This window comes from Megalops cyprinoides, chromosome 20 (genome assembly GCF_013368585.1).
Source record: "Megalops cyprinoides isolate fMegCyp1 chromosome 20, fMegCyp1.pri, whole genome shotgun sequence".
Classification (NCBI taxonomy): domain Eukaryota; kingdom Metazoa; phylum Chordata; class Actinopteri; order Elopiformes; family Megalopidae; genus Megalops; species Megalops cyprinoides.
Window position 1 is genome coordinate 12,944,773 of NC_050602.1, and position 20,411 is coordinate 12,965,183.

Sequence of the window (20,411 nt, forward strand, 5' to 3'; positions counted from 1 at the left end):
TTCTGTGGTGGTCAGTGCCTGTGCACACTCTGAACTGATATTGGCAATTGAAACTTGAACAAGAAATACAAGAGATCTGTCATCTTAGTTAAACTCCATTTTAATATATTTATATATATATTTACACATTAACTTAATTTTCTGTAACACCCAACAGAAACAGTCTGTATTATTCACACCTGAGGAGCTGGGCTGGTGAGTGCGCAGGTACTCCCCAGGCAGGTGACAGGAAGGACACTTCGTTTTCAGTGAAGAAGACTGCATCCCTTCCATCCTCCTCCAAACACACCTGACCATGACTGCTCCTCCCCTTTCTCTAAATACACCTCATTATGACTCTTCCTCGTCCTTCTCCAAACACACCCGGTCCCGACTGGCCCTCCTACTCCTCCAAACACGCCTGATCCTGACTTCTCGTGCTCTGCTTCCAAACACACCTGATCATGACTCCTCGTCCTTCTCCAAATGCACTGGATCCTGACTGCTTGAGCTTGATAACTTTGGTTCTTTCCTCTGTGGCCCTTATTCCAAAAGGATTCTGACCAACTACAGGCTGTGAAGATGCACATACCGATATGCACAACAAGCTTATTTTCCGAGAGGAAAAAAAAAAAAAACATATGTACAGAATTGGAGCATAATAAGTGTGGTATCTGCAATAACTTAGCATTAGCCGATACAAATATACACGTGTCTCTGTGGGTGCTGGGGCAGTTAGCAGGTGAGATACAGGAAGAGAGAGACCATCTGGCTGCACCCTGTTTTGTGTTTGTTTCATTGCTGAAGTTGTCACTGCTGCCATGGCTATTTTTCAAAACTTGATGAAGGACTGAAGTTTTAGAAACGTTGTGTTTTAAAGCTGCTCATGAAACAAAACTCTGCGGGGGGTGCGTGGGCGCCAGGTGTCAGCCCCCTGATGGCAGGATGTCAGGTGTCGCCTCCTAGTGGCAGAACGGGGGAGGCGCGCTATAAGAAGGGGTTTGTGGATGAGCTTCCTGTGGGATACTGTCCCGCCGGGGGTCCCGTCTGGGGAAGAAAGACAGGCAACGTCACGCCCCTCCAAAATATGTCCCGAGTCCCAAACTACCCTCTCCCACTCTGCGCCACAAAAAATGTGCATAAATATTAACATTAAAACTGGAAAAAAAGAATTGTAAATACTTTCAGTGCAACATTAAAGAATCCTAGTCTCTTTCCTGGACTTACCATAAACGGATTACTTGACACCCCAGGTCCTGACAGCACCTGACCAAATGGGGTCACCACAGGCTTGGTCTGTCCGAAAGGGGCACACCCCGCACCTGGTAGTGGGGACAGGAAGGAAGAGGGGGGTCAGTGAAAAAGACAGCAGGAGAGAGACCGTATTAAAAGAAGCAAAAAAAAAATCCCAAAAAAAAAAAAAAAAACAAAAACGCATGCAGCCACTTGGCAAAACACAAAGCCACACACACAGACACACCGTTGGGCTGAGGGGGGTACGCCGGAGGCTGGGGGAAGGGGGCCTGCCCTGGGAGGGGCTGTTGGAAGGTGCCGCTGAAGCTGGTGGGGAGGTTGTAAGCGGCGGCGTTCCCGAATCCTGCCGGCATGCTCATGGAGCCTGTGCCAAACGGCGCTGCAACACAGCGGAGAAGCCAGCTTACACTTACACATGCTGTAAATACACACCTCACACACACACACAAGCACAGCTCTCAATCGTTCACACTGTACGCACACTGTAATTTCATTGCCCTGGACAATGACAATAAAGCTCTCTTATCTTATCCACACACCTGTCATTCACTGTGCTGGAGTACTGGATGGGCAGTGGTTTAATATTGGGGTAAACATGCTATCAGCAGATTGTAGTTTTTTTTTTTTTATTTCTGATGTTAAAGACTGATGTCCAACCATACGGGGGTGCTCAGCGCTGGGTGACTCTGCAGCTGGAGTCATTAAAAGATACAGCTGGGCGAGAGTGCGAATGTGAGGATGGGAGTATGGTTTACATGCTGCTCTGGGCCTCCCAAAGTCTGACAGGAAAACATTTTGAGAAGACTGATGCCCACCATCAACGCTCACTGCAGTAACACTCAGGTCAAGGGTCTGAGGTTGAGTCCAAGAGTGGGCAAGGTGAGATGCAAAAGCTCCACACTCCACTAAACACCACACTCCACCCACAACTACAGACTCCTCCCCCTTTGCCACTACTCAGCTGCAGACACCTACCATTACTGTACCCCTCTAGCTTGGAACCACTGCTGGACTACCAGCTCAACATCAGCATTAAAAAGGCAGCGAAATCAAGGTTTGGGTGCTGTTGCAGAAGTAGCTCTTTGAACAATCATACTAACAGAGGGCAGTGTGCCAAATAAATAAGAATGTACTAGCCATACACAGCACTATAACCAAGCACACGTGCATCCCTCCCCTCCCCCAACCCCATTTGTGTTCCCCCCTTTACCTGCTGCTGCAACTGCTCTCCCGTTAGTCTGGAAGGGGTTGGTAGGGGCAGTCGCCGGGGCAACAGCAGCACCGACGAAGGGGTTTGTTGAAGGAGCGGCTTCATGTAAGGAGAAGGCACAGCAAATTAACATCTGAATGACGGTGACATTAGCAAGGGTGGAAAAAGAAGGAATCGGCACCGAATGTCTCAATACAAAGAGTGTATCCAGTAAGCTTCTCTCACCTCCAAATCCCTGTGGCATGCTGGGTAACATCTGCTGTGCAGGGGCTGGCGTGACTCCCGTCACTGTGCCAAACACATTACTGTTACACAACAAGGGGGAGAGAGAGTGAGTTTGACTGTGTGTGCAAGTATATAGTATATAGTATATAGTATAAGTATATAAACCAGTCAAAAGTCACACCTACTCATAGAAGTGGTTTTCTTTATTTTTACTATTTTTCACATTTTAGAATGATAGTAAAGACATCAAAACTATGAAAGAACACAAATGGAATTATGCTCTGACAAAAAATATTGTACAAATCAAAACTCTCTCATATTTTAGATTCTTCAAAGTAGCCAAAAATATTTTTTTGAAAAGAAATTCATACCTAGGCATCACCTTCACTATTTATATTTGTGTAAGAAACAAATTTCAAGCATTTAAGCACAGGTTTTTAAATCAAATGTCTCTGAATGCATGCTTCCCATTATCTTAATCAGGTGTGTCCAAACGTTTGACTGGTACTGTACATGTGTCTGACTGTACAGACTCTCAACCCTGGACATTGTTTCCATAAATCTGCTGCAGTCTCTAATCTCTATTGTTGGGCAAAAAAACAAGGTAAATTCTGTACATGGGAGCACCAGTGCTGTTTCTCACCCCGGGGCAGTGCTCCCTGGGGCAGTGGAAGAGCTGAAGACGTTGTCGAGCTCTGCCAGCGCGGCGTAGCGGTCTCCCCCAGCCATGGAGGCCTGCGTCTGAGGCGGCACCGTGCCCGCTGACGCTGGAGCGGGGCCCACCATGCTCGGTACACCAGTCCCTGGGACAGAACGCACACCATACTGCAACTGCAGCAAGCGACTTAAAGTGGACACCCTGACTGCTTTATCAGCTGACTAGCCAGCTAGCCAGCTTGGGAGCTAACACAATGCCATGAATCGTTGCCCACTTTAAAAAATTACAACAAAACAGTAAGATGCCTTTTAACATAAAAAGGAAAAGCTGAATAATTAGGGGACTAGTTCGACTGAGGATGCCCTATATTTCCCACTGTCACCCCACAGCAGATATTAAAAAAGAAGCAAAAATGCTTAGTTGTGTCAATAATGCAATAACACTGTAATGGAAAATATGCCCATTTCAAAGTGTCCAAGCTTCACGTCATAACAGACATTACATATATTACGTCTGTCTATTATAAATGTAAGGGACAGAGCAACTTGTGACTTGTGTCCAGGCTAGAGAGAAGCCTTTGTAAGCAGCAAAGGTTATCTTCGCAAGCAGCTGGGTAACAGGGATTGACCTCACTAGGACCCATTATTACAAGAAACCATTAAACCATTTTGGGTGTCATTCAACTTGCATGCTGTTGGTTATTTAAATATGTAAAAAGTCGCGTTGTCTTTGACTGTTCTATAAAAGACCAGCTCCAGCTCTGGGCCTGATGCAACCTGCTCAGCTCTGATTAGCAGCCACTGCCTGTTTCAGAAGGGAAAACAAACTGGCAGTGCATTCCTGTGGGTCTCATTATCTGATACAACTCTCATTACTGCCCCCTAGAGAGATCTAGGAGGAATGGCACATGGGGAACAATGGTGGGGTGAAGCTCACATTCAGAATGCTGCACCATCACTCAGAGGATGTCGGAGATTTTATGACGATGCAGCAGCTGCACAGGAATTGGACAGTGCAAACCGGAAGAGGAGGAGCCTTTGTAGGCACAGAGACTTTGGTTTACCTATATAAATGGCTTGGTGTGTGTGTGTGTGTGTGCGCACGTGTGCACGTGCGCGCGTGTGCAGCTGAAGCTGCTTACCTGGATGGCTGCTGAAATGTGCAAAGTTTGCAAAGCTGTTGGGAGCTGCAGGCTGAGAGTGTGGGGCAGCAAAGATGTCTCCGCCCAGGTCACTGAGGAGGTCAAACTTCTTCTCGCTGGGCTGCTGGCCCTGGGCACGGCCCACCACTGGAGACTGAGGGAGAACAGTTATCTCACAGACTGGACTGGCTTGTACTGATCTCTCACAGGCTGAAAGGCTGGGAAAACATATCAAATAATTTTTTTGTGACTAGCAACAAAATGTGGCTATTGATATTTTCCATCTTGTGAATTTTTACAATAGCCACCTATGTTTTCTTACACATCAAAATGTGTGCAACTGAATTGCTACTGCCGTTACTGCCATTAATCTCTGGGTACACATTGCTTTGACAAGAATATGAAGCGCTCTTGTATCTTTTTTCCCCCCTTAAAGTACACAACTAAATTTGCCTCTCCTTGATCTAGGCAACATCTATATCTATACATACTATCTGCTTCCTAGTTGAGTGATATTTCCTTAGAAAACGGAACCACTACTGCCGCCTCAGTGAAACTCAAAGCTTACTCAGCAAGTAAGTTCCGTAATGCGGCTAACCTTTCCCTTTACTAAAAGCACAATGCTTCATTTCCTGGTACTTGCGCATGAACTTCACTGGTGTTGACCTCAATGAAAAACTCCATAATGCAGGATCAGTGAGCTCATCTAATGTACAGGAATGACTGCACTTGAGCTAGCACAAACAGGACTCAAAGTGAATGCTGGGGCTATGTTCTTCAAGGGGTGACTGCCCACTTCAGCTCACCTGAACAGGTGTGTGCCTGGCGGGGCGCAGGTTGGGTGAGGAGAGGGAGGAGCTCTTACCTGACTGGGCGTGGTCTTGTTGAGGTGCAGGGCAGGGGCGGAATCTCCGAGCAGAGACTTGAGGGGCCGGACCTCGGGGGTGCTGCTGGTGCTGCTGGCCGAGGACCCAGAGATGGAGGCGTGGACAGAGGCCACCACCTTGGCCTGCTCTGGGGGAACATACCTGAATGGGGGGGAGAGGGGGTATTCCATCAGGGAAGAGCAAAAAACACTGACCGCTCCCTGAAGAGACCAGAGGTGGGGAGGGGGGATTCTGTAGCACAAACCACGTACCATCTTTTCTTCTCATACTTCTCTTGCAGGAACTCTTTCACTCTCTGTGGTTCACGGAAGTCCGGAACAGCTGAAGTTCTGTCATCGTACAGGCCGAGCCATATCTGCCTGCAGAACTGAGAAAAAGACAGAGAAATGAAGACCGAAAGACAGGGAGGGGGAAATGGAAAGTGGAGAGCGTGCAGAGGAGAGTGAAAGGGGAAGCAAGAGGAAGGAAATCAGCATTGATTAATTTCCTGTTTGTGTGAAGAGGGGGGACACGAAGCAGTTAGATTGCAACTGTAATCAAAAAAAGCAGAACTGGAGGAGATGGGCATCTGAATTTTTCTGTGCAGTCATGCGCGGCTCTGTGCCATCATGAGACAGATCAGAGATCAGAGATCAGAGGGCTCAGGAACTGGAGCAAACCAGTTCCCCAACTGGGACAGGGCAGGAAACAGCACACAGAGCATTCTGAGAGATCAGCACTATGGTCAGAAGATTGAGAGAGACTAGCACTGTGCTCAGAGGTTTGGGAGACACACAGTTTTTATACCATTGGAGTGACAGAGGATCAAGTTACACAGCACATTAAAGTTAATTCTATAACCACAGACAGAGGATCCCTTAGCCATGTTTTTCACACTGATCTCTGATACGTGCAAAGTTGGGCCTGTGCACATCTATACCAATACTGGGAAAAACTTGCATACCCAACGGGAATTACACATTGCTGCAATGTCAGAACAGCACACGTGTCAGGACAATGTGTGCATCGTCGATGTGTTGCAGACGTACCTCATTGCCATGTTTCTGCAGGAACTCAATCTCTTGCTGCGTGAAGGTTGTCATGGAGATGGACTTCACTCTGTGGGGGGGGTTGAGGCCTCGTCTGGAAGGGGGGGGCAGAGTTTAACACCGAACATCACATACTGCACACAACCTAATGCAGCACGTCCATGTGCACGAATTCATTCTACACTGGAGAAGAGAGAAAGAGAGGGAAAAAGAGGGAGAGAGAAGGAGGCAGAGAGGGAGGTGGGGAAAGCAAGTGTGGGAGAGACGAAAAGAGATCGGGAGGGAAGGACAGCTGGGGATGGGCACTGCTAGGCCTGTTCCTAACAGACACAGAAGGAGAGGGGGCCTGGTCTACTCTGCCCCTCACACTCACCAAAACACATCCAGACACTCAAAAAACAAACTGAAAATCTTCTGCAACAAACTGCTTTACATTTCCGGTAAAACCCTACCTGTCGAGTCACCCGTGTCCTCGTCATGTTAAGCGGTCAACCTTTCCAGGCAAGGCCACGTGGTGACAGAGTGACACTCCCACTGTAAAAATGGCCTTTACTTCTTTTACAAACAGAGCCACTTGCAATCACAGAACCATCTGCTACATCAGTATAAGGAGCGTCTCTCTCTCTCTCTCTCTCTCTCTCCCACACTCGCACAAGCACAAACATGGAGCCCTTCATTATCTTGCACAGGACCTGCACCCTCTTTGTGGTCACAAAAGCATTTGCAGATGGACACGAATAGCAGCTGGGTCAGCTAGTGAGACTAGAGCCGCCTGCTGAATTATTCACTACATCTACAGTGGAGCCACTGAACCGTCAGCCCAGATGCGTTCTATAGGGCTGTTCAATCTGCACTGATTTGACATCAGCTGTCCAGCTGGTCTTGGCTGCACCAGTTATAAAACATTGGACTGTCTGGTGTTGGGAGGATCTAATGCTTGACCAATTGGTCCTACCTGCACCAATTCTACACTACTCCATTGTGAAGTCCTACCTAATATACTGACCAGTTGACCACTGGGTCCAACCAGCACAGACTTTGCCCTGCCAAAGTCCTAAGCACACGGATACTATGCTACCTCACCATACGGTCCCATCTGTTCCAATTTTGTGCCACCTGATTACCAGCTCTTACTTGCACTGATGCCACATGATCTGTTTGAGCAGTCCTGCCTGTTCTGTTTCTGATCGAATTTGAACACTGTGCGGACTCTCAGAAATGTGAGCTACCACATTAACCTCTGGTGACAAGTAAACCAGATAAGCATTTCCAAATTTAGGGTGACATCACACCCTTGTGAGGGTGGCACATGTCACTTCCTGTTAGGGGCTGGGGCAGTGTCCCAGCGTGTGTTGACAACGTGTCAGAGAAGTTCTGCACACCCTTGGCCTTCGGTAACCTAGGCCCCAGTTAGATTCTGGTTAAACCACAGTGTGGCCGCACTCAGAATATAGTGGAAGCCCTTTAAATAGTAAAAATGAAAACTGGACCAGGAAATACCAGCAATTCATGACCCTAAGCCCGATTCACAAAGACAGGCAGTCTTTGGTCAGTTTGTCTCTCCAGGACTAGAGAGCCTCAGAGGAACCAAGCGAGCAACCAGGCACAGCCGGCAAAATGTCTCAAGTGCCGGCGGAACCCTAGGCCGTGTCCTTTGCTGACAATGACCCACACAGGCGGAACAAACTGGCTTTATTGGGGACAGGGGTAGGTAGATTGGACAGGGTCTCTTCATCTGGTCTAAAGCACCTTACAAATCATCAGGCGCCTGCAAGTAACCAAGCATAGGAAAGATATGGCCCGCCCCATCAACCCCCACATCGCTCAGCTTTTTAAAGAACTTCAGTACTTTTCAATACCACCCCCGCAACACTTTCATAATATGCATAATGGCAACTAACCAATTATCGAAGGAAGGGAAAAAAGAAGCATTTCTCACTGTCTCCAGGTCCCTATCCAACACACTGTAAGCATGCATGTACAGACAACTATGTGAGAAGATGTTTGTGCCAAAAATGATAGTGGATCAGACAAAAAAAAAAAAAAAAAAAGAGACTCCCTCCCTCATTACAGCAGGCACCTCCCCCATCCCCTAAGTCTGTGACACCTGGGAGAATCCAGACAATTTTGTAGTAGCAAATTAGTCCTCTAAATTCTGAAACACAGGAAAATCAGAACGCTCCCCAGCCATGGCTCTGTCCTTGGGGAACGGCTGGAGCGCCATACGTTTGCCAGTGGGTGTGTCTGCCACATACAGGATGTTCAGCTTAATCCACAAAGTTCACCCACAGCTCAGCCGAACAAGTCGTTGGGTTCAAGATCAGCACGCTACTTATCAGAGAAATCTTTACACCTAGCAAACAGCACACACCTAGCTAACCATCTGTTTAATTTTCTGTATTTCAAACTTTCTTAAAATTGTACAACAAAAACCTGCACTACATGCCTTAGTTATGGTTAGAAAACGGTTTGGGTTTTGACACTCAAGACCATCTACTTCATCAGAACTCCGCCTGGTAAAAAATCTGTTATCCTAACTCTGCAGGTTAACGATGTTGTTTTGGGACTGACTATCGATGGACAGTTAAATCGTAACCAGCAAATTAGCTATCTGGCTAGCTAACGAGGTCTAGTTAGCCAGCGTTGTCTTTGTGCTTAACCGAGGCTGTGGTATGGTAGAAATTCAGTAAACTTGAAATCAAGTCGTGTAACAGCTGGCTTGCTAACCCGATGCAAACGGCTCTTCACACAATGCTAATAGACATTCCTCTCTGCTGCTAGTCAGATATCTTAACGCTACGTAGCTAGCCAAATCATTCTGCTGAAATACCAGGAATTGCTAGTCTAGCTATACAATTTCCCATTCATCACTGAATAAATTTAACGTAAGCAGTTAGGAATACAACAGCTAGCTAACTAGCTAGCTCGCAAGGTACATTCTGTACGTTCTGAGGGATGGCTATCCAGGTAACAAGGAAGCAGGAAAAACTGTACAGGGCGTTAATATAGCTACACTAGTTAACTAACTAGTTGGACGCTTAATCCCTACGATCAATTGTGTATTGCTTAACTAGGAGGCTGGCTAACTACACAGAACGTACCAGCTAGCTGGCTGGGTACATCCACAATATGGACTGAGCTCTGGACGTGACTGAGATGCATGGGAGCGGCCTGTCACAATCAAAAAAGGTCACCCGGGATCGTACTCACAGAATGCCCGAGCAGGTGGTGCAGACGAACGAGCCCACGGTCATGTTGGCGTACGTCGGTCCGCGCTGGTCGCAGTCGAAGCACTTTCTGTTGGGCGGCTGGCTCGTCATCTCCCGCAGCATCTTCAGATGCTTCTCCTCCTGCTTTCGCTTCGCACTCACCGCCATGGCCAGGGCCGGGACTGTTTTGGGGATGAGAGTGTAAACCCAAGAATATAAATTAATCTGATCGGTTTCCTGAAAGTGATCCCGCTGTGTGGAGGGTGAAATCCAGAGGGAGACTGTATCTATGGAGAGACTGTTAAGAAGGTTCAGGGGGCGGCTGAGTCAACACCGTCGGACGGAATCACAGTTGACTCCCGTTTACTTCCTCCTTTAGCTTCGGAGGGAGGGGGTGCAGCGGACTCCGACGCCTGCGCAGAACAATGTGTTACGCCAGGTCGCGGCGAGGTACTTCTGGTTCAAACTTTAAATCCAGAATCAGTTTATCCACTTATAATTCATCCCCCACCCGTTTTATGTAACGGTTAGATGCTGACCTAGAGTCAGTCCTCTGTGTAAAAAGGAATGCAGTTACTTCTTTATAGCACAACCCCCAGCAGCATCGCTGCACCCAAGAGGCCTATAAACCATGATTATTATTATTCTGTATGTTGCTGTTTTGTCTAACAACATACATATCTAATAACACACGCTTGATAATTGTAACAGATAATAAACATGCATAAATCCGATTATTCGTACCAAAATGGATTTCTTGATATTGAGTGAAAGTGATGTAAGAAATGGTATTCACCAGTAATTGGAATTGCAATGCGTTACGGTTTTATTACTGCTATAAAAATTAACAAAATTAACACTGATATTAAATTAATAGATATTAATAATTACATTTCACATGTTAGTTGCAAAAATGTTGAATGGCACGTACTTACTCTGAAGGGATAAATATTAAAATCAATCACCACAGTACAACCAGTTCTATCAAGAAGTGCTTTGTGTGATGCTAATAAGTGATGGCAGTATTGTGCACAATAAAACAATTCCTCTAGGATGTAATTGTTTCCTCTCATTAATCTATTTCTAAAATGTGCAATTATCTGCAGTCTGTACTGTTGAAAAAATATTTTGTTGAGCTTCCACCAGATACACAATGCATACAGCTCATGCTAAATACAAGGAGGACTGCTTTGAACTATTGCTGCCATTTATTTAAATAAAATGTTTACATTTTTCTCTGGACGTCATAAAACATATGGATGCAAAAGAAAAACCCACTTGTACAAATAATATTAACAACAGGACACATTTATACAAGGGCACTGAAACTGCCTCTTGCCATCTCAACCCCCCACATAATGAGTCAAATTTAAAACTGAGCAAATATGCAAATGTATGCTTCGCTTTGCATACTGGAATGCAATATATTATACACATATGCTTTACTTTGCATATTGAGCATATTTTACACATATATTAAAAGTATGATTCAACAAACCTAAGTGAAGACGCAAACAATGGGTTGCCAATGATGGGTCCCACACGACAAGAATATTACCACATTATAAATATTCTAAACCTTACACCTTCAAGTTTCTGACATAAATATGGCCACCCCTTTGTTCTAGAATACCAAGATTCCTTTTTCAAAGCCATTCTTTATATCAGCAATGCTCAAGAAACACCAGTTGCCTCTAAAACTTCTGTAAAGAATTGAATGAATATTTACATCTGAATCATGCGCTGTCTTTATGGCTACAGGGTGATCTCAACAACTTCCGAAATATGGTGACGATAATCATATGCATCAGTAACAAAAAAAAAAAAAAAAAAAAGATTTACATGTAATATGCATACGACGTAACAGAAGAAATATCCCTTTGACCAATAATTCTTGTTGCACTTAGTGCAACAAGGAGGCCCAACTGCTGGAGCTGAGTGCAGACAAGAGTTTTGGCGAAGGTTTGAGCGGAGCGACGAGGCCGCTCCCCGGGGCTGACCAGCCTGGTGCGGGCCCGGCTCGGTAGCTCTAGCGGCGGAGCCAGATCCAGCTGTTGACGAGCCAGAAGGCCACGGTGATGGAGTACATGATCATCTCCCGCTTGGTACGCTCTTTATTCTCCTCCTCCAGCAGCTGCAGCCGGCGATTCAGCTTGATGATCTGCAGGTCAGTCAATCAGTCCGTCAATCCAACAAGCTGTCCGTCAACTCCCCCCATCCATCCACCAGCCCATTAATGAATCAACCCGTACATCAGTACATCAATCAGCACATGAATCATCAACTAAGTGATCAATTAACTTAACATTCAGTCAAAGATTAATTGATTATTAATTTTGGTATAACTTACAAATAAACCAGTGGCATGTTTTTTTTTTTTTTTGAGGGAAAATTGTAAATTCACAAAATTAGTGTGCAATGCAAATGAAACCATTAACTCATTCAAAAAGATGAAGCTTTTATCCTGCAGTGCCTTTGTAAATGGTGAGATTAACACGTGTTGCATTTAAGAAGTGGATTCCAGTAAACGCAGTCCGATAAACGGTTGCACAGACATACAGAATGCAGAAGGCTACCTGTCGTCGCAGTGTTGCGGCGTCCACCGCGGCCATCTCCTCTGGGGTCCCCTCGAGTGCTGTGTCCAGAGCCGGGACACCGAACCTTTACAGAGAAACAAAACAAATCGCACCAGTGATGATCAACCCGCTCTTGTGTTTATCAAATCCTTCTTGGATTTTGTAGATCTTTTTTGCACTTGCAATTATTGAATTACACATTTAGTACATCATGCTCAAATTAATGCCAAAACAAATCGGATTACATTAAACACACTTGAATTTATAAGGTTACGCTCCTGTTTGCTCCCACACAAATCACGCATGCATTTATCAGATCATACTTGCATTTATGCCCAATAAATCAGTCACATTTTTCAAAATGTGATGGCATTTCTCAAAACACAGTTGCATTAATGCCTTAATTAAGCTTGAATATGGAGAGAGAGACATAAATAGCTTTTTATTGTCAATTTACTCTATATATTACTATGGCAAACGTGCCCAGACAAAGCCCTGATTTTGTTATAAACTCAACACACAGACAAAAACTTAGCAAGAGTGTGAAGGAAAGTAAACTGGCCCTGACCAGGAAGGGAAGGGGATATTTTACAGTTATTTCTATTAGTGCACGGGGCAGGGACGAGAAATAGGAGGTAGAGTTAACTGAACCATGCAGCAGGTTAGAGTAAGGCAAGGGGTTGGAGTTATCTAGCGTCATGTTGGGAGTGGGAGGAAGTAGAGGGGGTGGAGTCACCTGTAACTATTTATATGCAGGGAGTGGTGAAATTCAGGTGAAGGTGTCTGACTCATGTAGGGGGTTAGGGAGGGGAGCTGGCTGGAGTCACCTGGAGTCATGTGGGGGCGGTAGGAGGTAGAGCAAGTGAAGTCACCTGTACCTGTATTCATGCAGGGAGCGGAATGAAGGTGGAGTTACCTGAATCATACAAGGGATTTGGTGGGTTTTTGTTGGGGGGGGGGTTATGGGATTACATTACCTGGAGTCATGCAGGGGGTTGGATGTCGAGGCCGACCCCCCTCGCAAAGCAGGGCTGCTGAAGAGGACACAATAGGGCCAAAGGAGACAAAAGAGAAATAGAGCAGACAGTACACAAACGTGCACACACACACACGTGCGCGCGCGCACACACACCTGACTGTTTCCACTACACATTTCAGACATGGAAAGGAAGGTGACCATAAAGAGGATGATGTCTGGGAGGTGGGCAAGAGGAGGAGAATGATGTCTGTGGGGGTAGGGAAGACCACTTTCCTCTCAGTGTCTAAGCATAAACCCAAAATTCACAAGACTTGAGACATTTCTGAGGCGTGGTCTCAAGCGTCTGACTGTGCCTCTTGCAGCCATTTTTCCAGTTTATCAGTAAACAAACACAAAATATCAGCCATGATCTAACAATCCCTGTCATTTGACTAGTCTGAGGGCAAAGGGATCCAGGTCATATCTGTGGTATTCCTCTGTCCCATGAAGGCCCTTGAATCAGAGCATTTGATTCCCCACTGTGTTGGAGAGTATGTGAGAGGCCAAAGTAGAATGTACCCTGAACTTCACTAAAGGAAGAGTGCCTGTTGCACATAGCTATTAATATTTGATTACTTCCCAACCCAGGCATTTAGAGCTCTTTTATGATGCTTTTATCTCAGGGTCTAACTTAAGCATGCAACATCAACAGCAGGGCCTTGTGATGTCAGAATAAGGCTGGGCATAGCAAGGACGGGGATACTAGTAAAACAAACACTGCTTTCCTATGACAGTTTGAACAACAGAACAGTCTAGAAATTTACAAAGATTTGGCAGATGTTTCTCAGAAACGCTGTTCCTCTCTACAGGGGTACACAGGGATGCCTTCCAGCACAGAGACAGCATTTCACACAAAGACGCTACTCTACACAGGGAAGCCTTCCAGTAGAGACACCACTTCGCATACAGAAACTGTTCTACACAGGAACTCCTGCCAACACAGAAACACCATTTTGTACAGAAACGCTGTTCTACACAGGGATGCCTTCCAGCACAGAGACACCATTTCACACAGAGACGCTACTCTACACAGGGATGCCTTCCAGCACATAGACACCATTTCACACAAAGACGCTACTCTACACAGGGAAGCCTTCCAGTAGAGACACCACTTCACACAGAGACACTGTTCTACACAGGAACGCCTTCCAACACAGGAACACCATTTTGTACAGAAACGCTGTTCTACACAGGGATGCCCTCCAGCACAGAGACACCTTTCATATAAAGACGCAGCGACATACAGCGATGCCTTCTTGCACAGAGATGCTGTTCTGCCTAGCGATATTCTGCCTGTGGCAAAGGCGAGGATCTGTGAAAACTCCAACAGCCTGCACTGTCATGTGCTGTCGGTGAGTGATCAATTTAGACCAATTAAAGCGGGGACAAAAGCATTTTGGCTTGTTCAGATGCAGTTAATGAGAGGCCATGCAGGTGTCAGCAACATTCATCAAATGGTTCATAAAGCCCGACTCTGCATCACAGCGGTCTAACTCCTGTCTGAAGTCAGTGTGCCACACTGGACTGTCTCTGGGGACTGTTTGCTGGAGCTCGATGGAATGACCACACGGCACAGCAGCGACATCACTCAGGATTCAGAGAGTCGTGATAATGGGTGCAAACCGCCAAATCCTCAGACGCTGAAACAGGGCCGTCGGCTTACCTGACTGCAACCTGAGAAGTCTAATCTCTCCATCTGTTTCGAGTCCTAGTTGTAGGACTGCTCCCCTTACACGCACTCCTTCATACGGTGCTACATCTTTCATTTACATTCACAATGCCACAACCAACCCTCACAGTAAATTAGTCATCATTACTCATGATGAACTATTCCTGTCCATACAGTCAATTACTCCACATTAGCATGTGTGAACAATGTTGTTACATCGACAACATAATGAACAGACAAACCAGTAAAGAACATAAGTAAGGTGATGAACAAATTGTAGGTACGACAACAAAGATGCTGAGTAACATTTGTAATAGACTTCAATTTCAACAGAAAAAGCCAAAAAATCTGCCTTGAGTTAGATTTAGTGCATGTGATCTAAACGCTACTCTCACAAACATCTGCTCTATCAGGAAGGGAAATGGGAAAGCCAGTGTGGCAAAGCCTCAGGAGTATAGTAAGAACCCACATAAATCAACACAACACCCAATGATCATAAACACTAACAAGCACAAAGCCAGCTGGTCCAAAATTCTCAGTCTACCACAGGTGCCAATTCAGCTTTTTTTCCTTTGCTTAGACCCATCGATCGATTGATTGATTGATCGCTTTGGAACTGCGACTGAATGGATGTGAAATGTGGACTGATCGTCCAGAAACCGGAGGTGAGGATGTGCAGGCCTGAGAACTGGGCACAGCAGATGGAGGGAGAGAGACGGAGCGAGGCGGGGGGGTAGGGGGGCAGCTGGTTTGGGGTGACACACTGGGCAGACTGGGGGGGGGGGGGATCAGAAGTCAGGAACCAGTCACCTGCGGTGGTTCTCATCCAGCACCTCCAGGACCTGCTGGTAGGCGCGGCGCGTGGTGGACTGGATGAGGGACAGAACGCCCCGGGCGCTGTAGAGGCTCAGTCCATCCTCGGGCGCAGTGAGGGGGGGGCAGGCGCGGAGAGGGGCTGGGGGAGTCGGGGTCACACTGCCCACCAGCACAGAGGCCAAGCCAGCAGAGAGCGAGAGAGAGAAGGGGGGGAGAAGAGACAGAAGGATATAAGAAGAAAGGTTGAGAGAGACAGGGAGAGATTCAGAGAGAGAGGGAATGAGAGACAGACAAGGGGGTGGAGAGACAGTGAAAAGTGTGTGTGTGTGTGAGAGAGAGGCAAGAAAAAAACGGTAAAAAGATGGTGAAAGAGGTAGGAGGGGAGAGAGAGAAAATGTGGAATAAGAAGAGAGAGAACAGGAGAGAGGCTCAGACAGGAGACCGTCCACACTTCACTGACAGCGCACAGCTGAGGTCACCGGAGATTACAACTGCAGGAGGCGGGTCCCAGTCTCACACCTCTACTTACCTCCTTCTGCTCATTTACTCAAAGCAACATATTTCTCATATTTTTTTCTCTGTATTTATATTATTTAGTATTAACAGTTGGCAAATCAAATACCCAAAGTCTACCCTTTCAACAAGCAAAAACATATTTACATTAATACCTACATAAAATTCAATACTTACAATACTCAAAGAAATTCATTTCATTGCATAATGGTATTACCAAGCTGTTCTTCTGGAGTCCTTTTATTAATAATTCATATATGGGAACACTAATGAATATATATAATAATCAAAATTTGTACATGAACATGCAGTAAACACATCTTCTTTCAGACTACTCTTACCACAACACATCCAGGTCAGTATTCTACAAGGTCTCCCAAAATCACTCTACATCCCCTCAATTTCTGACCGAAAACCTCATTACAATTCACTAGCACTACCATGCAGCCCCTCTTTAGCACTGCCCTTACATTCCCACACTGACTCATTCACTGCCACACACCACCACAGCCAATCAGCTGCTCCCAGTCCCAGTGGCTCCACCCCATATGATATCAGATGAAATTTTAGGGGACCTGTAGCCTGTTTCCTTCTTTTTTGTAAACAGCACCCACAATGGGTAAAACTGCTGGCTTTTAGAACGTATGAGGAATTAGGCATCATGTCATTCACCTACATAATTACGAGGAAAAATAAGGAAAATCCCTTTCCTGTTACTGCTGTTTGAGTGTACAACAGTACCGGTTCCAGCTGTGGTGCTGTGGAGAGTGCAGAGGCAGCACTGTACCACCGCTAACAGAGATCACACGCAGCTACCAAGCACAACTAAACCCCAGCCAGTGAGGAGAGTCCTAGACACCAGGACAGTCCAGACAGTCCAACTCACCCCCTCCAGGTCTGAGAATGACAGCGTCACAGACAGATGGACGAGGGACAGGCAGAGGGAGAGAGGGACAGACGCGTTAATGGGGCGGGCCTCGGACGGTGTACTCACGTGGAGTCGTTTCTGGTCAGCTGTCCGTTCTGACGGACCACTGCGTTCTCACTCACAGAGCGTTCCCGCCGCGACCGTCCCTGTGAGCGCACCTGTGAGGAGAGAGGGCAGAGTGAGTCCCGCACATGCTCCACTCATGAGGCCTGCCCACTGCCGAGAGCAATAAGCTCACTTAGTGCAACTTTTCAATATGTTATTGGTACAGCACTTTAATTTATTCCTATGTGTATGAATACATGGTACCTGCATTTTCTTTATTGTTCTATTGTTTTATATTATGCGCTTCTGTTTTCCCACATGCTTGACTGTTGGCAAAGCAATTTCCTTTTTGGATTAATAAAGTACTTTATTAATAAAGATCTTATCTTAAACCTTGTGTACATCCTTACTGGTCTGCTGGTTGCACTCACAGACTAGGTCAGGAGGACGAGGGACTGGGGGCAGGGGCGTAATGACAGTCTATGAGGGACACTGATGGCAAATTTGTGAGGAGGGTTATGCGTAAGGGACACACTGCAGTTCAACTGTCGCCACACTCACCTCTTCTTGGGCCGGACCTGCAGGGCGCTCCATCTCCAGGAAGTCCAGCGGCCGTTCGTTCAGGGTGAGGACCCGCGGGGGCGTCTTCAGCGCCAGTGTCTCCACGGGCGTGGACTGGATGAGGTCCAGGTCCCGGGGTCTGGGGTACTGGGAGACCTCGCTGTCCCCTAGTGAGGGCAGTGCAGAGTGAGTGAGAGTCACAAGCACAGAGACAGTCAATGCTGAAACAACAGAGCTGAGAGATTCAACACCAGGACAACAGAGAGGGTCCAACAGTCACTGTAAGGGAGCCGAGAGTCAGTGTAAGAGAACAAGAATCAGTGTAGAGGAACATACAGTCAGTGCTAGGGAACAGACAATCAGTGTAGGGGAAACAGACAATCAGTGTTGGGGGAACAGACAATCAGTGTAGGGGGAACAGACAATCAGTGTAGGGGGAACAGACAATCAATGTAAGGGGAACAGACAATCAGTGTTGGGGGAGCAGACAATCAGTGCTGGGGGAACAGAAAATCAGTGTGAGGTAAAAGACTCAGTGTAGGGGGACAGTGACTATCAGAGAGTCAAGTCTAGCAGAACAGACAGTCAGTGTAAGGGAAAGTAGTGGAACACAGCACAACCGTCAGAGACATCAGACAAAAGCAGAGAGTGCTGACGCACCTGCCACCACGATCCGCTCTGGCACCTGCATCAGGACACTGTGGGGGGCCTCCAGTGACCCACTGTCCTGGTCTTCCGAGGCAGAGGGGGCCACCTGGAGCTTCTCGGGGATACGCATCCGCTGACTGATGCCCTCCGTGTACTCGATCTCATAGTGGATGCGGTTGATTTCCGCCATCTCTGCAGTGGGAGAGGGGAACGTTGCTCCGTTCATTGGGCTAAAAGAGACAGCACTGACGTTACAAGCGCAAGTATGCCTCTCACACATCTGACCACAGCCTCTCACCTCTCACACTCCACAACACAGCAATCACACATCACAATCTGCCACTCACAGACCACAATCCTCCATCACTGCTGACGATATAGTAATCTGCACGACATTCAAATCTCCTGCGCAATGTGAATATGCATTGCAAGACCATTTCAATCCAAGTTAAGATATAGGCCTTAATCTGTAATCTCCTAAATTTACATTAAATGCCAAACTGCTACAATTAGCCTACACTAAGTGTTTTTAGTGCTAGGGCTAGGTCAGATATGTAAACAACACAAAACAACGATTCCTTAGGACCTTGAGCAACACTGCATGCTCAGCCTCGATGTCTCTGTAACTTGTATAACAGCAGCATTCAGAACACAGAGCTGCCCCAGGCTACACTAGCACACTGAGGCTTGCATACAAAGGAAAAAAAAAGACATGACCATACATATAAAAAGATGAAGGAAACAAAAAGACCAAAACATTTTAGACCACACACTATAATAATTCATAAAATAAATATTTTGAAATATATAACTGCATGCAAACATCTGTTTCATTAATACATCAAGCTGCACAAAAAAGAAAAACATACACAGGCAATTTCATATTTTAAAGACTCGGGCTCTTATATGCAGTGTTATGCCAAAACTATAATGGATAAAATTCAAATTTAAATGTAATTCTAAAGATACTCCGCCATGTAATCTACGCATAAAATTGCACACATTCCATAAGCGGCAATATTTAGCAGCTGGCTAGACAGTCTACATTTTGTCATACACTGTATCTTTTAGAAACGATAAAGTACAGGTAAGATAGGCTATCCAAATGCCCGTTTTGAGATTTCGTATGTAATCTTATTTACACACATACTACATTTGAGTACATCTTCCGAGCGAGCTAGTTACGATTTGTGTACTGATCAGTCAAGCGTTGCAATTCTCTGTATGTGGGGCTACCCTTCTGCCCACTGTTTTGATTTCGCTTCATCTTCAACGACAGCTGGGCTATTTTGATTAACTTTAATTGGTAAATATTATTACTGCAGCTATTAAGGATAACAACCTCGTGTGAAAATCAGTCTTACCTTGCTACCTAGGTAGCTGTCCCTGTCTTTACGAAGACGGGATTATGTTTATCACTGCGTTGGCACTGAGAAATGCTGCTAGCTATCTGGCGAATGTTTTGGCCAGTCGTTGTTTTTTTAATGCAGTACTAGCGCACAACACGATGCATCGTAAAATACCTGATGCTATAAGAACGTTGACAGCTACCTGGGAAAACACAAATATTCTCCCAAATTGTGCTTGACAAGACCGCGGCCTGATCTGCTTTTTAGCTAGATGGAAAACCGGTTATCTTACGAAGACAACGTCACTTGTTATACAGCTAACCTAGCTAGTTAGCTAACTTAGCTAAATTCGCTTGGTGGCTAGCCAGGCGGGCACCATTTTTTTCTGAAACGTCATTTCAGCATCCACTTACCCTTTGTATGTTTGCCTTTTTCGCAGAACTGTATTTGGCTATGTATTGCTCTACGGATTGACAGAAAAGCACCGTGTGTCCTCTACATCACAGGCAACGCAGCACCCTCCGGAATCAAACCGCGGAGCACCGCGCACAGCGTTACGCGCAAAACCTCATCACAACAACACCGTGACGCACTGGGACAGGAAGTCGCATGAATCAATATAATCCAGTCGAGGTGACCGGGCTAAGGATATAGGCCAGGGGATGCATTGCGATGTCAATCAGTAACAGTCGTGTTT

The 20,411-nt window shown here is 46.1% G+C and overlaps 2 protein-coding genes across 4 annotated transcripts; both read right to left on the bottom strand.

The window, feature by feature from the left end:
* Window positions 1-196: 196 nt before the first annotated feature.
* Window positions 197-10,015, bottom strand: agfg1b (ArfGAP with FG repeats 1b). Its single transcript, XM_036554263.1, has 11 exons — window positions 9,593-10,015; window positions 6,383-6,476; window positions 5,606-5,721; window positions 5,333-5,495; window positions 4,468-4,621; window positions 3,312-3,471; window positions 2,669-2,748; window positions 2,444-2,542; window positions 1,460-1,612; window positions 1,207-1,301; window positions 197-1,026 (listed from the first exon to the last, which is right to left on the bottom strand). The coding sequence occupies exons 1-11, from the start codon at window positions 9,757-9,759 to the stop codon at window positions 967-969; spliced, it is 1,341 nt and encodes a 446-aa protein (XP_036410156.1). The 5' UTR covers window positions 9,760-10,015; the 3' UTR covers window positions 197-966.
* A 506-nt stretch (window positions 10,016-10,521) lies between these two features.
* On the bottom strand, window positions 10,522-20,289 carry LOC118795706 (mitochondrial fission factor-like). Of its 3 annotated transcripts, XM_036554393.1 has the most exons (8): window positions 20,128-20,289; window positions 18,378-18,595; window positions 17,718-17,884; window positions 17,178-17,269; window positions 15,665-15,829; window positions 13,145-13,201; window positions 12,168-12,252; window positions 10,522-11,752 (listed from the first exon to the last, which is right to left on the bottom strand). In XM_036554393.1, the coding sequence occupies exons 2-8, from the start codon at window positions 18,589-18,591 to the stop codon at window positions 11,621-11,623; spliced, it is 912 nt and encodes a 303-aa protein (XP_036410286.1). In that variant the 5' UTR covers window positions 18,592-18,595; window positions 20,128-20,289; the 3' UTR covers window positions 10,522-11,620. The 3 variants fall into 3 exon arrangements, with proteins under 3 accessions (XP_036410286.1, XP_036410284.1, XP_036410285.1); XM_036554391.1 differs by lacking the exon at window positions 13,145-13,201; XM_036554392.1 differs by lacking the exons at window positions 13,145-13,201; window positions 15,665-15,829.
* Window positions 20,290-20,411: the final 122 nt, after the last annotated feature.

Coding starts and splice junctions, on each gene's coding strand:
- agfg1b (XM_036554263.1), bottom strand. CDS start 9,759: ATGGCGGTGAGTGCGAAGCGAAAGCAGGAGGAGAAGCATCTGAAGATG. Junction 5,722..6,382: donor TGCAGAAACATGGCAATGAG/GTACGTCTGCAA, acceptor TCTTTTTCTCAG/TTCTGCAGGCAGATATGGCT. Junction 4,622..5,332: donor ACAAGACCACGCCCAGTCAG/GTAAGAGCTCCT, acceptor GTTCTCCCTCAG/TCTCCAGTGGTGGGCCGTGC.
- LOC118795706 (XM_036554393.1), bottom strand. CDS start 18,591: ATGAACGGAGCAACGTTCCCCTCTCCCACTGCAGAGATGGCGGAAATC. Junction 17,885..18,377: donor AGAGCGGATCGTGGTGGCAG/GTGCGTCAGCAC, acceptor TGCCCTCACTAG/GGGACAGCGAGGTCTCCCAG. Junction 12,253..13,144: donor AACCCCCTGCATGACTCCAG/GTAATGTAATCC, acceptor TTCTCTGTAAAG/GTTCGGTGTCCCGGCTCTGG.